The sequence below is a fragment of the Panthera uncia genome, assembly GCF_023721935.1.
Source record: "Panthera uncia isolate 11264 chromosome A1 unlocalized genomic scaffold, Puncia_PCG_1.0 HiC_scaffold_17, whole genome shotgun sequence".
NCBI lineage: Eukaryota > Metazoa > Chordata > Mammalia > Carnivora > Felidae > Panthera > Panthera uncia.
Window position 1 is genome coordinate 119,836,896 of NW_026057577.1, and position 17,342 is coordinate 119,854,237.

The 17,342-nt window shown below is 41.7% G+C and overlaps 1 protein-coding gene across 4 annotated transcripts in view; it reads left to right on the top strand.

The window, feature by feature from the left end:
* The first annotated feature begins 519 nt into the window (after window positions 1-519).
* The window catches only part of PLCXD3 (phosphatidylinositol specific phospholipase C X domain containing 3), a 176,085-nt gene continuing 159,262 nt past the window's right edge, over window positions 520-17,342 (top strand). For 3 of the 4 annotated variants that reach the window (XM_049648129.1, XM_049648130.1, XM_049648132.1), the window contains exon 1: window positions 520-1,189. In XM_049648129.1, the coding sequence (XP_049504086.1) occupies window positions 1,087-1,189 (103 nt within the window). In that variant the 5' untranslated portion in view covers window positions 520-1,086. The remainder of the gene's footprint in view (window positions 1,190-17,342) is intronic. The other variant, XM_049648131.1, reaches the window with a different exon arrangement.

Genomic DNA, 17,342 nt, shown 5'->3' on the forward strand with positions numbered 1-17,342 from the left:
CATCCTTAGACTCATCATGTTTGTAAAACTTTCCCTTCTCTTTCTCATCTGAGAGCAGGTGGACCAAGACAGTTCTTTGGAGGCTCAATGAGTGATTTCTCCTGAGAGAGACACATCTCTCTAGTCTGCCAAGGAATGAAAAATCAGACAATCGCATAAATCATTTTGAACGTTGCCAAATAAATTCCACCAAATGGTACTGGCAATAATCACAGTATGTCACCAGGAAATGTGATTTTCTTCTATCATTGGGCTCTAGCCTTGTCCTGAGTGCCGTGAAAACGAGACAGAGGACATAGCTTTCCCATGGCGATAACAGATTTCTCATGATCCCAGAAACGAAGGGGTTGAAATGCTTCTTTACCTTGAAACGTCTGGAACAGGGTATCAGGAATTAAGTAGGAACCACCTGGAATTTACTGCTCTTCGCCTACAGCACAATTGCCAACCATTCCCCAAATTAGGCAAATGGTGATTAAAGACCACCATTTTGTTATACGCAGGGCTGTGGGCTCCGGCTGAGAAGAGGCACAACCTGTTGTAGCTTATAAAAAAGGAAAGCTCTTTGGTAAGAATGGAAAGTCCTGAGAGCCACTAGGCGAGTCTGCTCCCCAGGAGGCGATAGCATCCCAAGTCCACTAGGATTTTAGCTTCAACCACCGGACTGTCTTTCGTCCAGACTGGACCAGGAAGTCACATCAAAGGGCCGAGCAAGACCCTGGACAAAGCAGCTGGGTGAACCAAGTTACAAAGAAGCCAAGGAAAGCTGCAGAATGGCGAGAAAAGGCAGAGACGCATAGGAGGGATAAGACGGGAGGAGGGAGGCGGGGAGGGAGGGGAGAGAGCAGAAAGCCGAGCACGGACGTCAGGAACAAAAGCTCCGGCGGAGTCTGGCGGAGGCACTAGGGGAGCACGGGGTGTTTTGAATAATTATTAAAATTAGCATGTGTCTGCGCCATCCTGTGGGTGTGGCGCAGAGCGGAGTGTAAACTCTAGCGGGGCCGGAGCAAACACTGGATTAGCGGCAGCAGCCTGCCAGCCTGCCCGGGAGTGTGGGGACCAGCGCGCGGCACGCCGACCGGCACGATGGCCTCGTCTCAGGGGAAGAGCGAGCTGAAATTCGCCGACTGGATGGCAACTCTGCCGGACAGCATCCACAGCATCCCCCTCACCAATTTAGCCATCCCAGGTAGGCGCGCAGAGGCTGCCGACGGGGCGCTCCACCCGCCCCGCCCTGCATGATCTGCCACGGAGTGGTAACTTGCCACGCTGCCCGAGGGAGAGGAGCTCGTCCCCAGGGGTGGGTCTCCGGCCAGGCGAGCGCGCGCTGAGAGCCTCGGGCCTCCTGGCGTTTTGCAAACCTCTGGGGACCGTGGCGCGGCGAGTCAAGGTGACTGCTGTTGCACTGGGCTGTGGAAGCAGGCAGGCTGTGCGAGAGGACTGGAGCAGGGGGAAGCCTCGGCCCTAGGGTCCTCCTCGTGCCCCCTCCCACGGTTTTCCTCCTAGACTCGGGGTGGGGGGGGGGGCGGGGGCGATTTCTGGGTCTGCGGGGTGACAGTGCGCGGGGAGCGCGAGCTGGCGTCCGAGGGCTCGGCTCCGGCTCGTGGACCTCCGACTCCATCCCTGTCACGGAGTCGAGCGGATTTGGTAGATTTCTCGGTTAGAACCTACCCGAACCATTAATATTCGTCCCCAGTCTCCTTTAAAGAGACAAAGCGCTTCCCGAAGAGCGATGAAAGTTCGGGGACCCGCGGCGGCGTGACCACTGCCCTTGACGGGGAGCTGAAGGGAGCGAGGGGCGGAGGGGCGCCGCTTCCCGGTTTGCGTGGACCCGGCGGGCTTGGCCGCGTGGTCACCGTCTGGATTGCGTTCCGAGTGCTGTTAGCGTCGTGTAGCGTCCGGGTCAGGAAAGCAAACCCTTGCGGACCGAGCGTCTGTTGCTTGGGACAGAAGACCAGCAGGGAAACCTGCGTGAGCGGCGGCCGAGGGTGCGATGAACTGGTCAACCAAAGGGGAAAAAGCGGACAGTGCGAGCGTCCAGACAGCCTAGAAGGAAGTCCGGCAAAGCGAGGAAGAGACGCGAGGGATCCAGAGTCTTCAGCATGGCGCGCGCGGTTTAGACCAGAGAACTAGGCAGCTTTCTGGGGCGGGAGCGCTCAGTAGCCCCTAGCTCAGGTGTGCAAGAGAGAGGGACATTTCAGGGCGGACTACTACGGTGAGAGCTGGGGCCACGGCCATACTTGGTTACCAATTTGACTCTTCACTTGGGCTGCGGGTGCAGATGTCTGATCCCTCCAGGACCCGGCTAAAGGACAATTTACCCAAAGGTAGTTCATCCCTAGCCCAGAGCTCAGCCTGGTTATCAAGTTCACCCTTCTGGTCTATCTCCTCTTGACCTGCCCCATCCAGCGCCCCCTCTCAGCCACTGGAGGAAGACATAATAAAGAGGAAAGGAGAAAAAACAAGAGAGAAGGGTTCTTTTGAAAAATCCCAACAGGCTGTATCTAGCCAGCAGCGCTGGAATTGATCAGTAACTCAAATCAGTGGTGGTTAGTCAAGTGGATGTTTGGCTCCTAGGACAGGCACAGGTTGCATTCTGAGGGCCAACCCCTGAAGGAAGGGTTTGTCTCCTTTTGCCCTTCTTCAAGAGGTTGCTTCCCAAGAGCCCAGGTATCCCCGAGGAAAAGAACAACCCAGCTTCTCCACCCTGCACTTACCCTGAGACCCGGGTGAGCCTCCAGATTGCTCTTTTGAAGGAGACGATAGAAAGTGCACAACTTTGTTGGCAAAATTTCACTCTCACTTCCACAGGCGTTCCTATCTTTTCTTTTTATTTGGCTTGTAGACGGTTGCTTTCATATGATCTCACCTGAGCATTTCTGTACACATAGAAAGTAATAAAGGCAAGGACTCTGATGCCAGCCTTCTGATAGATGACTCACCAGATATGCAGGGGGTTTAAAAGCCTAAGTTCACATTGCTAGTTCTGAGGGATGGTATGACACTATGTCAGAATCTATATTACATGTCTCTAATTCTTCACCTTTTAAAGCCATAGTATTTACACCAGATCACATAATCCTTCCCCAAACCTCATGAAGCACACTGTTTCTATTAACTCCATTTCATAGATGCAGCTCAGTGAAGGCAAATGATGTACCATCAGATAAATGATCTGGCCCCTAAAGTGGTCCTTGGGGAAAGTCTCCTAAGACTTTTAGTAGGGAAACGCATTGGGATTTGTATCGGGATGACTCAGTGGCAAGAACTACTAACCAGGGTGAGGGGACAAGGAACGAGGCTTTAGCAGGATACAGGGCAATTTTCCTTTTCTTCCCATGAGTCAAAGTGAAAACCTGAGGTCAGAGACTTTGATATTCTGCTTGTCTTCCAGTAGAGGCATTGGGGGTGAGACTGGGAGGCTTCACATGAGACCCATTTTGAATATAGTACTAGTACTGTGACATTGGACACAGTGGGAATTTTCACTGATTTCCCAGCCCTTCTTAATATTATACTCAAAGCGAATCCCCTGCAAAGCATCCCATTCTCACCCCCAATACTTCTGAGAAAAAAAAATGTTTTGCCAAATCCACACCCCTGAATTTCCCCAGGATTTTGTAAAGTAGGTTTGGTAGATCCATATATATAAATCTAGGTGTAAAAATGGGTTTGGTACTTTTCTGCATTGCTCAACTGTGAGAATTTCTGGAGGAAAAAAGACATTCAAACTTTGATACAGAAGACTAATTGGAGACTATTAAACACTAATGGAATAATTGCCTTAAAATCATGCTAATAGCTTCCTGGCTGCTACATGTTTACTTGGCCAGTTGCTGCAGCTTGAATTAAGTAATTATCTCCACCATTTAAAACCACTCCTGATGCACCATACAAGTGTTTCTGTGGAAGGGAACGCCTGCTCGGTCATCCACTAAGTTCAGGTTTTCTTAGGTGAAGCAACCAGAGAGTGAAGAGCTGCTTGATAATGAGACTACCCTCTTGGGGCAGCTGACCCAGATTATTCAGGGCTAGTGCAAAGAACAATATGCAGGTGCGTGATATTCCCCACCATGAGTGCAGTTCTGGCATCTCTAAACATTTCTCTCCTGTCTGCGTCTTTAATGCTTTCAGAACCAAATCGCTTACTGGCTGTTTTGCATTTAAATGGCGTCATGATTTGGTATTGACTGGCCTAAGGAATTAAGTTAGTATTAGTAGTTTTTACTTCTAGTCTACTTTTCAAAAGAATGGTACTGTCAGAATACGTTGACAGTTACTCAGATTTTAGTCTCATTCGTCATTTCTTCCAGCCTCTGATGACACCAAACTAAATTTTCATTCATACATGTTTCTTTAAACAATATCCTGGCATTTTGGGTTATGAATGATACTTCCTCTCACTATGGGCAGGTGAGAGAGGATCGACAGAGATGCAAACAGAAAGACAGACTATAAAATTCAGGTGAGAGCGAGTCTGATGAATTTCTGGCATCATTACAGTAGAGTTCTAACTCTATAATCATGGTGCCTCCAGAACCATGGTAAAGAGATCCATCATTGGAGCAAGCAAGCTGTTGCTTGATCTGGGTAAAGTGTTAGTGATCTGGGTCTATGATAGGTAGTCATTCTGTCCAAAATTTGAAACATCGGGCAGGGTTTTATTCCATGGGAGGGATCGGCTGTGCGTTTTCTGATATGTGGTGAAAATCTTCTTCACATAATGAAGCAAACTGACCAAGTGACAATGAAAGATGGGCTAAAATATGTGGTATTGGAATTCAGAGAGGATGTATGTTTCCTTGGCATTGGAGGAGTTCATGGAGAAGTGGAGACCTCAAGATGGACCCCACAATCAGAGGCTCCTTACCCCACCCCTATCCTTGGAATGTATTTTCCACACCTGGAGCCCTTTTCAAGGATGCTGCCTTAAGAGAGTAAGTTGTTATTGAGACCATCTGGCAGTACACGTGACCGAATCTGGGTAAGGCCTCTAAGATTCTGGTGGGTGGGTGCAAAGATGTACTCTTCTCTTCTGTGTCTCCCTCTCTCTCTGCCCCTCCCCCGTTCATGCTCTGTCTCTCTCTGTGCCAAAAATAAAAAAAAAAAAAAAAAAAAAGATGTACTCTTCTTGAGGCCACTGAAGACAAGCCTTGTATGTAGGTTCTCTTGCTTTACTAAACTTGCCACCTACCAGGCTGGGGGGGGGGCTGCTTCTTTCTTTGGTCTCTCCTGCCCTCTGTGTACACAGGTCAGGGTTTAAACCAACGCTTAAACTTTCGATAAGGAACACAGAAATACTTTGGAAATCAATAATCATGCTGTTGATTTTGTTCATTTCTTCCAGAAAATGCCAATGGCAATGAAAAAGAGCAGTTTTACTTAGAGAAATTAGATGTTTATATGGTCCTGATTTCTGTGTTCTTGTGTCTGCTTTTATTAGTTTTTAATGTCTTTCCCTACAACGATCTCTTCTTGTTGCCAGTATTTCTGGAGCCAGCTGTCTTTTTCCTTTTCCTTGTAACTTACTATTTCTGTTTTGATTGGGATGAGACCATCTACAGGACATATCTAGGATTGGGTCTAATTGTACAAATTTCTTTTAAAAAGCAAATTTTTTTCCCTATAATTTTAGTCAGGGTGGTGACACTGAGATTAATCCTGGAAAGCAAACAAAAGCAACAAAATTGTTTAGGATGAATATCTTTCTTGTGTTGCCTTTCCAATTCCCAGTTTTGTTTTTGATTTTGCTAAAAATGAAAAATTAAATATCTGGAACATAATTTATTCTAGGACTTTTCTTGATGAGTTGAACTGAATCACCAACTTTTAATATAAAGTGATCCTGATGCCATTTTACAAAATGCTTTCTCATGTACACACATGTTTTCTACATGTTCTATCAGTAAACCTCCAAGGCTTTGCCACTCAAAGTTGGTCCAGGAAGCAGGGAAGGAATAGGGGAGCTTGTAGAAATGGAGCTCAGACTCCACCCCTCAGACCAGTTTAATTACAATGAGCATTTTATGTGATCCCCACGTCTTGTTTTTTTTTTTTTTTTTTTTTTAATTTATTTTTGAGAGAGAGTGCGTGAGAGAGCGCACAGCGGGGGAGGAGCAGAGAGAGAGGGAGACACAGAATCTGAAGCAGGCTCCAGGCTCCAAGCTGTCAGCACAGAGCCCTGTCGCGGAGCTCCAACCCACAAACTGTGAGATCATGACTTGAGCCGAAGTTGGACACTTAACCAACTGAGCCACCCAGGTGCTCCCCTCCCTAGGTCTTGTTATATATACATTTAAAGTTTGAAAAACACTGCTTTAGGGTAGCTTTAAAGAGATCCTTTATGTAAGTGGCAGAGCCAAATTTAAATATACATTTTTGAGTAAGCTCTTTCTATTGGACTATGCAGTCTATTTATGAGCGTTCCAATTTACAATCAGGCTTAGAGCCAGAATATGGGTATTTGACTCCAGGCTAATGGCCCAGGTTGGGAACATACTGATAAGCTGATATTATAGTTCCTCATGCACCTTGAACATAAATGTGACTTAATTGCTACCTAAGTGTTCAAATTAGGTCGCTGTGATAAATGTAAAACCTTTCCCCTCATTTCCTTAAAGTACTGCTATCAGCCATCAACAGCACTTAAAATCATCCTATCTGGTGATGCTTGTGGTCACTAATGACAATTTAGGAAACCACCCTGTGTTGGTTCGTTGTCCATTGGTGTCATTCTTCGTTATGTTACAGGCTCAGCTACTATTATTGTATTTATAGGTTACAGATTCATTCAATTTATCTATAAGCTAGAACTTTTCAGTGTTGCTCTTGAGTAATAGTGGTATCATGAATGCAAAATGTGTTAAATTATCAGCATCAGAAAGCCATCAAAACCATAGGTGAACAATAAATTGATGTTTTATTAAAAAGGAAATGATTGAGGGGTGCCTGGGTGGCACAGTCGGTTAAGTGTCTGACTCTTGATCTCACGGTTTTTGAGTTCGAGCTCCACATTGGGCTCTGTGCTGATGGTGTGAAGCCTGCTTGAGATTCTCTCTCTCCTTCTCTCTGCCCCTCCCAGCGTGTGCTCTCTCAAAATAAATAAACTTAAAAAAAGGAAATGATTGATCTTGTTTATTTTGCAAACCATGCCTCATTTGTTTGAAGCATGGTTGACATGGAATAGATATATAAATATGGTTATAATTCACTTACTTGAATTTTAGTTGTTGAACATAATCTGTGTTCTAAAACAGTTAAAATTTTTAAAAATCCTCAAATTGCTTCAATGAATAACACAATGTTTACAGGTTAAGGCTTACACACTTTACCCTTATGCAAATTTCTCATATCTTTACTTAGAGTTTATTTTCTCATATTTGATGCCAACCCTACCCAATCCAAATAGAGAGTGAATTACAAAGAAGAGGAATATGACTGCTGAGTGTCATATATCAGCAGTAACATAGGGAATATTCACGGGGGAAGACTAATAAAAGAAGACCCAGGGACACAGAAGGTAGGGTTTCCTAAACCCTGCCACTCCCAAAGTAAAATCAGAATCATGGGGAAATTGTCTGTTTTGATACTTCCCAGACACCTCTTTAACGGACTTCCACATAGTTCTAGAAATCCCTGGTAAAATTCTTAAGTATGCTTTTTAAGCTGATTTTGGGGGCTACCACATACGTGGTATCCGCCATTTTTCTTCTTTCCTGTTTTGAGGACACTTTAAGGAGTTGTCACTTTTGCTGATTGGACATCTACAGGACCTGTGCTTCCACAATTTTTATACCCACAATACCACTGCTGCTGACAATCCCGCCACGGCCAGAGCTATGTCTGCAGAGACCCAACGTGGAGGATGTTAGTGTGTCAAAAAGGCCCTGGATTCCACTGTGGTCAGAGGCTCCCAGAACTGGTTTCCCTATTGTGGAAGCTGCTGATGCCAACTTCTGACCTGGTCTGCCATCACTGCTTGAGCTACGAATGCCAACATTGACAGAAACTTTTAATATTTTTGCCTAGCAGGGATGTCAGCAAAAGAGCTTTCTGAATCTATATTGATTCTTTTGTTGTTGCCCCCTCACCCTAGAACTCAGGTATGAGTTTATAAAATAGAAGATAATATGTAGGATAGACTTTGTTCCTTACTGTGAATTATTCTCAATTTTAGCCCACTCTCCATGCGCACATGTGTGTGTACACACATATAGTGGTAATCGACTTTAACTATTTTTCCAAGAAGCTTGTCTTTTCCCTCTGCCCTGTAAGTAGACCTCTGGTGGGTGCTACCTAATTAATCCTTCCTCCGGACGGGTCCAGAGTAGGAATGCAGCTGGGGTCTATATTGTTTTTGGTGAGCAGCCTGGAACAATGTAAATAGAGCCAAATAAACTGACATACCTAAGGTAATTGCTGACACTGCCGTTGTTTGAAAGCAGAAGAGTAGAGTAATTGATGTACTCTGAGCCTTAAAAGTTTAAATCTCATGCATACATAGATATGTATACACATGTTTTATTGTTGATCAAAGGAGTCAGCTCTGTTAATATAGAAATTTTTACCTATTACGACTAATGAAGCTGCCTCTTACCTAAAAGCATTAGTTTGGGGAAACCGGAGAACATGTCATCTTGATGAGCACTCAAGGAACTTCTGGATACAATCATGGGACTTGATAGTTTCAAGAAGTTTATATATTCTCTTATTTCTCCTTCTCTGGGTGGGGTTAGGATCCATCTTAGAAGATTGGGGGCCAGAAAAATGCCTAAATCATATATTCCAGAAGGCAGGAAAAAGTGAGAGAGAAATTTACCATGGTTCACATGGAATTCTGCTGCCAGAAGCTTTCTACAGAGCCATATGTTTTTATTATGCTCTATTAAGAGAGGAAGATGGGTCAGGAAGAGGGGCAGGAGGAGATGGTTAAACATTCTTGAGAAGCAGCCAGGATTAGTCACCTCCGGAGGCCAGGTACTGAAGCAGATGGCACATTGATTTGTTAGATGTGCTCTTGTTATGTTCCTATCTTTCATCACAGACCCTGGGAATGGACAACTCTGTTACCACTCTATCTTAAATGCCAGCCAATACTATGTTTCACATAGAATTCTTCCTGTGAATTAATTTTTACGAAGCAGCCATGTTTATCCTTAGTCAACATTATAAATGATAGTTGTGTTCCTTGATCTACTTGGAGAATTTACTTCATGAAGAAAAGTGGACTAAGATGAATGGGTAATCTTAGTTGCCTGCTAGGCTTTCCTGGAGGTCCCCTCTGGCTTCTTGGGTGGCGAAGAGGAAGATGTGCTTGAAGGTGTCCTAATGGGCAAATGGGAACTTATCTCAATGCATGTCTCAGGCCACATTGCACTGTGGAAGGAGGAGGGGCAAGGGGAGGGAGAGGAGGAGGAGGAAGTCCAGGGCTGTTTTTTGTAGAGTTAGCTCTAAACATACTCCTGCCATGTCTTGCCCTGAGCTTTTCTCCCAGGAAAGGGTAGGGGAGAGGCGGTGTTTGGGGGTTGGGGTAGGTGGTCAGGGGGATGTGAAGATACTGACTTGAAAGTTGCTAGAAGGGAAGGCTAAAGAACTGTTTTGTTTAGTCTTGATCACACCCTCAGGTCCTTATTTCTCCTTGTATCTGTTCAAATTCCTTGGGTCCAGCATTAGAGTCCCAGTCTTGAAAATGTCCTTATTTCTCTTATCTCACTCTTTCTATCTGCTTACCTGGAAAAGCTTCAACTTCATTAACCTCTATTTTTTTTTAAACTTATTTAAATCCCAGAAAACTTCAGTGGCTAAACATTACTGGTGGAAAAATTACATAGCCTGGATGCCTCAACTCACTAGAAATTTCTGACCGTGTATCTTATTGTACATCCCCAGTAAATTAGTTTCCCTGTTCTCTAAGATGATAATTTCATATTTCTTCTTGCTCCTCAAATCAACTTGCTCCTTCCCACCTCACTCTAAACTTAGGACCTCATCTTATGTTTTACACACACACACACACACACACACGCACACACACGCACACACACACACAATATACGTACAGAGAAGAACTTCCTCAGTTTCCCATCATTAGCCCAGCAACCTACCTGCACTGGTTTCTACACATTCTGCTTTTTCTTTATGTAAGAGAAAGCCCTGGATATGTTCCTCCCTAAGTCCACCTTCTCTACTTGTGGTCTGGATCCCATCCACTTAAATCTCCTCAGAGTTTACTCCCAAATTCATCCCCTCTCTCTCCTGTGTCATTATTTTTCTCTACCTCTACTGGATCACTCCAGTCAGTATACAAACATATGTTATTATTGCTCCTCTTAAAAAAAAAAAGCCCTCTGGCTCCATACCAGCCTCTCTCTCCACTGTACTATTTCTCTCTGATATTTGTAAAAACAACTCCTCTGTCTTGAAGTTTCTTCCTTTTCTCTCTTTATTCCATGCTAATCTCATTATTTCCCTACCACTGGCACTAAAATTGTTTTTATCACGTTTGTCAGTGATCTGTATTTTGCCAAAGCTAATGGTTAATTCTATATCATCTTATTTGATCTTTCAAAATCATTTGATGTGTTTGACCCCACATCCTTTCTTAGACATGTTCTTCCTTTGGCTTCTTATGGCACTTAAAAAAATTGTGGTAAAAAAACACACAACATGAGATTAACCCTGTTTTTAAGTGTATAGTATTATTAGCTATAAATATAGTGGTGTGTAGTATATCTCTAGAACTTTTTCATCTTGCATGACTGAAGTTTTATATCCATCAAATAACAACTCCCCACTTCCTCCCTCCACCACCCCTGGCAACCACCATTCTACTTTTGCTTTGATGGGTTTGACTACTTGATGCCATTTGAATGTAGTATTTGTCTTCTGTATCTGGTTTATTTCACTTACCATAATGTCCTCAGGTTTCATTCAGCATATGACAGTATTTCCTTCATTTTTTATGGCTGAGTAATATTCCATTATATGTATATTCTACATTATATTTGTTCATCCATTGATGGACAGTAGGGTTGTTTCTACATCTTGGCTGTTGTGAATAATGGTACAAGGAACATGGGAATTCTAGTATCTCTTTAATATCCTTATTTCAGTTTTTTTTTTGATAAATACCCAAATATGGAATTGCTGGGTCTTATAGTAGTTCTGTTTTTTTTTTTTTTTTGAGGATCTGCCATATTGTTTTCCATAGCACCTGTATCATTTTACAGTCCCATCAGTAGTAAACAAGGGTTCCAATTCTCCACATTTTCACCAACATTTATTTTCTGTTGTTGTCTTTGATAATGACCTTCCTATCAGGTATGAAGTGATATCTCATTGCAGTTTTGATTTTAATTTCCGTGATGATTACTGATGTTGAACATCTTTTCATATACCTGTTGGCTATTTTTATGTCTTTTTTTGGAGAACTGTCTATTCAAGTCTTTTGCCATTTTTAAAGTTATTTGGTATTTTGCTATTTGGTTGTAGGGGTTAATTATATATTTTAGAAATTAATCCCTTATTGATATATTGTTTGAAAATATTTTCTCCCATTTCAGAGGTAGCCTTTTCACTCTATTAATTGCTCAATTACTTTCTTGCATGTGGAAGTTTTTTTATTTTTATTTTTTATTAAAAAAATTTTTTAATATGAAATTTATTGTCAAATTGGTTTCCATACAACACCTGTTGCTCATCCCAACAGGTGCCCTCCTCAATGCCCATCACCCACTCCCCCAACCCCCCATCAACCCTCAGTTTATTTTCAGTGTTTAAGAGTCTCTTATGGTTTGCATCCTTCCCTCTCTGTAACTTTTTTTCCCCCGTCTCCTCCCTGCTGGTCTTCTGTTGAGTTTCTCAGGATCCACATAAGAGTGAAAACATATGGTATCTGTCTTTCTCTGCCTGACTTATTTCACTTAGCATAACACTCTCCAGTTCCATCCACATTGCTACAAATGGCCAGATTTCATTCTTTCTCATTGCCAAGTAGTATTCCATTGTATATATAAACCACATCTTCTTTATCCATTCGTCAGTTGATGGACATTTAGGCTCTTTCCATAATTTGGCTATTGTTGAAAGTGCATTGGGGTACAAGTGCCCCTATAAATCAGCACTCCTGTATCCCTTGGGTAAATTCCTAACAGTGCTATTGCTGGGTCATAGGGTAGATCTATTTTTAATTTTTTGAGGAACCTCCACACTGTTTTCCAGAGCGGCTGCACCAGTTTGCATTCCCACCAACAGGGCAAGAGGGTTCCCATTTCTCCACATCCTCTCCAGCATCTATAGTCTCCCGATTTGTTCATTTTAGCCACCCTGACTGGTGTGAGGTGGTATCTGAGTGTGGTTTTGATTTGTATTTCCCTGATGAGGAGTGACATTGAGCATCTTTTCATGTGCCTGTTGGCCATCTGGATGTCTTCTGTTTTTTTTTTTTTTTAATTTAATTTTTTATTTTTAAAAATTTACATCCAAATTAGTTAGTATATAGTGCAACAATGATTTCAGGAGTAGATTCCTTAGTGCCTCTTACCCATTTAGCCCATCCCTCCTTCCACAACCCCTCCAGTACCTCTCAGTTTGTTTTCCATATTTATGAGTCTCTTCTGTTTTGTCCCCCTCCCTGTTATTTTTGCTTCCCTTCCCTTGTGTTCATCTGTTCTGTGTGTTAAAGTCCTCATATGAGTGAAGTCATGATTTTTGTCTTTCTCTGACTGACTAATTTCACTTAGCATCATACCCTCCAGTTCCATCCATGTAGTTGCAAATGGCAAGATTTCATTCTTTTTGATTGCTGAGTAATTCTCCATTGTATATGTATACCACATCTTCTTTATCCATTCATTCATTGATGGCCATTTGGGCTCTTTTCATACTTTGGCTATGTTGATAGTGCTTCTATAAACATTGGGGTGCATGTGTCCCTTCAAAACAGCACACCTGTATCCCTTGGATAGATACCTAGTAGTGCAATTGTTGGGTCATAGGGTAGTTCTATATTTAGTTTTTTGAGGAACCTCCGTACTGTTTTCCAGAGTGGCTGCACCAGCTTGCATTGCCACCAACAATGCAAAAGAGATCCTCTTTCTCTGCATCCTTGCCAACATCTGTTGTTGCCTGAGTTGTTAATGTTAGCCATTCTTATAGGTGTAAGGTGTATCTCATTGTGGTTTTGATTCGTATTTCCCTGATGATGAATGATGTTAAGCTTTTTTCATGTGTCACTTTTTCATGTTTCACTTTTTTTCATGTGTTGGTTGGCCATCTGGATGTCTACTTTGAACTGTCTATTCATGTCTTTTGCCCATTTCTTCACTGGATTATTTGTTTTTTGGGTGTTGAGTTTGATCAGTTCTTTATAGATTTTGAGTACTAACCTTTTATCTGATATGTCATTTGCAAATTATCTTCTCCTATTCTGTCGGTTGCCTTTTAGTTTTGCTGATGGTTTCCTTTGCTGTGCAGAAGCTTTTTATTTTGATGAGGTCCCAGTAGTTCATTTTTGCTTTTGTTTCCCTTGCCTCTGGAGATGTGTTGAGTAAGAAATTGCTGTGGCTGAGGTCAGAGATGTTTTTTCCTGCTTTCTCCTCTAGGGTTTTGATGGTTTCCTGTTTCACATTCAGGTCCTTCATCCATTTTAAGTTTATTTTTCTGAATAGTGTAAGAAAGTGGTCTAGTTTCATTCTTCTGCATGTTGCTATCCAGATCTCCCAGCACCATTTGTTAAAAAGACTGTCTTTTTTCCATTGGACATTCTTTCCTGCTTTCTCAAAGATTAGTTGGCCATACTTTTGCGGGTCCAATTCTGGAGTCTCTATTCTATTCCATTGGTCTATGTGTCTGTTTTGTGCCAGTACCATGCTGGCTTGATGATTACAGCTTTGTAATATAGCTTGAAATCTGGGATTGTGATACCTCCTGCTTTGGTCTTCTTCTTCAAAATTACTTTGGCTATTCGGGGCCTTTTGTGGTTCCATATGAATTTTAGGATTGCTTGTTCTAGCTTTGAGAAGAATGCTGGTGCAATTTTGATTGGGATTGCATTGAATGTGTAGATTGCTTTGGGTAGTATTGACATTTTAGCAGTATTTATTCTTCCAATCCATGAGCACGGAATGTTTTTCCATTTCTTTTTTTTTTTTTTAATTTTTTGAACGTTTATTTATTTTTGAGACAGAAAGAGACAGAGCATGAACAGGGGAGGGTCAGAGAGAGGGGGAGACACAGAATCCGAAACAGGCTCCAGGCTCTGAGCTGTCAGCACAGAGCCCAACATGGGGCTCGAACTCACGGACCGTGAGATCATGACCTGAGCTAAGGTCGGATGCTCAACTGACTGAGCCACCCAGGCGCCCCTGTTTTTCCATTTCTTTGTATCTTCTTCAATTTCCTTCATAAGCTTTCTATAGTTTTCAGCATACAGAAAACTTTTACATCTTTGGTTAGTTTTATTCCTAGGTATTTTATGATTCTTGGTGCAGTTGTGAATCAGTTTCTTTATTTGTCTTTCTGTTGCTTCATTGTTAGTGTATAAGAATGCAACTGATTTCTGTACATTGATTTTGTATCCTGCGACTTTGCTGAATTCATGTATCAGTTCTAGCAGACTTTTGGTGGAGTCTATCAGGTTTTCCATGTATAGTATCATGTCATCTGCAAAAAGTGAAAACTTGACTTCATCTTTGCCAATTATGATGCCTTTGATTTCCTTTTGTTGTCTGATTGCTGATGCTAGAACTTCCAACACTATGTTAAACAACAGCGGTGAGGGTGGACATCCCTGTCGTGTTCCTGATCTCAGGGGGAAAGCTCTCAGTTTTTCCCCACTGAAGATGATGTTAGCTGTGGGCTTTTCATAAATGGCTTTTATGATGTTTAAGTATGTTCCTTCTATCCCGACTTTCTCAAGGGTTTTTATTAAGAAAGGATGCTGAATTTTGTCAGATGCTTTTTCTGCATCGATTGACAGGATCATATGGTTCTTATCTTTTCTTTTATTAATGTGATGTATCACATTGATTTGTGAATATTGAACCAGCCCTGCAGCTCATGAATGAATCCCACTTGATCATGGTGAATAATTCTTTTTATATTCTGTTGAATTCGATTTGCTAGTATCTCGTTGAGAATTTTTGCATCCATATTCATCAGGGATATTGGCCTGTAGTTCTCTTTTTTTTGCTCTGTCTCTGTCTGGTTTGGGAATCAAAGTAATGCTGGCTTCATAGAATGAATCTGGAAGTTTTCCTTCCCTTTCTATTTTTTGGAACAGCTTGAGAAGTATAGGTATTATCTTTGCTTTAAATGTCTGGTAGAATTCCCCAGGGAAGCCATCCGGTCCTGGACTCTTATTTGTTGGGAGATTTTTGATAACTGATTCAATGTCTTCGCTGGTTATGGGTCTGTTCAAATTTTCTATTTCTTCCTGTTTGAGTTTTGGAAGTGTGTGGGTGCTTAAGAATATGTCATTTCTTTCAGGTTGTCCAATTTGTTGGCGTATAGTTTTTCATAGTATTCCCTGATCATTGCTTGTATTTCTGAGGGATTGGTTGTAATAATTCCATTTTCATTCATGATTTTATCTATTTGGGTCCTCTTTTTTTTTTTTTTTTTTTTGAGAAGTCTTACAAGAGGTTTATCAATTTTGTTTATTTTTTTAAAAAAACAACTCTTGGTTTCATTGATCTGCTCTACAGTTTTTTTAGATTCTATATTGTTTATTTCTGCTCTGATATTTATTATTTCTCTTCTTCTGCTGGGTTTGGAGCGTCTTTGCTGTTCTGCTTCTATTTCCTTTAGGTGTGCTGTTAGATTTTGTATTTGGGATTTTTCTTGTTTCTTGAGATAGGCCTGGATTGTAATGTATTTTCCTCTCAGGACTGCCTTCACTGCATCCCAAAGTGTTTGGATTCTTCTATTTTCATTTTCATTTGTTTCCATATATTTTTAAATTTCTTCTCTAATTGCCTGGTTGACTCATTCATTCTTTAGTATGATGTTCTTTGACCTCCATGCTTTTGAAGGTTTTCGAGACTTTTTCCTGTGGTTGATTTCAAGTTTCATAGCACTGTGGTCTGAAAGCATGCATGGTATGATCTCAATTCTTTTATACTTATTAAGGGCTGTTTTGTGACCCGGTATGTGATCTATGTGCATGTGAGAAGAAAGTATATTCTGTTGCTTTGGGATGCAGAGTTCTAAATATATCTGTCAAGTCCATCTGATCCAAGATATCATTCAGGGCCCTTGTTTCTTTATTTATTCTCTGTCTAGATGTTCTATCCATTGTTGTAAGTGGAGTATTAAAGTCTCCTGCATTTACCACATTCTTATCAATAAGGTTGCTTATATTTGTGATTAATTGTTTTATATATTTGGGGGCTGCTGAATTAGGTGCAGAGACATTTATAATTGTTAGCTCTTCCTGATGGATAGACCTTGTAATTATTATATAATGCCCTTCTTCATCTCTTGTTACAGCCTTAATTTAAAGTCCAGTTTGTCTGATATAAGTATGGATATTCCAGCTTTCTTTTGACTTCCAGGAGCATGACAGATAGTTCTCCATCCCCTCACTTTCAATCTGAAGGTGTCCTCAGGTCTAAAATGAGTCTCTTGTGGGCAGCAAATAGGTGGGTCTTGTTTTTTAATCCACTCTGATACCCTATGTCTTTTGGTTAGAGCATTGAGTCCATTTACACTCAGTGTTATTATTGAAAGATACGAGTTTAGAGTTATTGTGATATCTGTAGGTTTAATGCTTGTAGTGGTGTCTCTGGTACTTTGTGGTCCTTGCAACATTTCACTCAGACTCCCCCTTAGGATCTCTTATAGAGCTGGTTTAGTGGTGACGAATTCCTTCAGTTTTTGTTTGTTTGGGAAAACCTTCATCTCCTTCTATTCTGAATGACAGACTTGCTGGATAAAGGATTCTTGGCTGCTTATTTTTTCTGTTCATCACATTGAAGATTTCCTGCTGTTCCTTTCTGGCCTGACAAGTTTCAGTAGATAGGTCTGCTACTACCCTTATGTGTCTACCTTTGTATGTTAGGGCCCGTTTATCCCTAGCTGCTTTCAGAATTCTCTCTTTATTCTTGTATTTTGCCAGTTTTACTATGATATGTAGTGCAGAAGATCGATTCAAGTTATGTCTGAAGGGACTTCTCTGTGCCTCTTGGATTTCAATGCCTATTTCCTTCCCCAGATCAGGGAAGTTCTCAGCTATGATTTGTTCAAGTACACCTTCAGCCCCTTTCTTTCTCTCTTCTGGAATTCTTATGAAACGGATATTGTTCTGTTTGATTGCATCACTTAGTTCTCTAATTCTCCCCTCA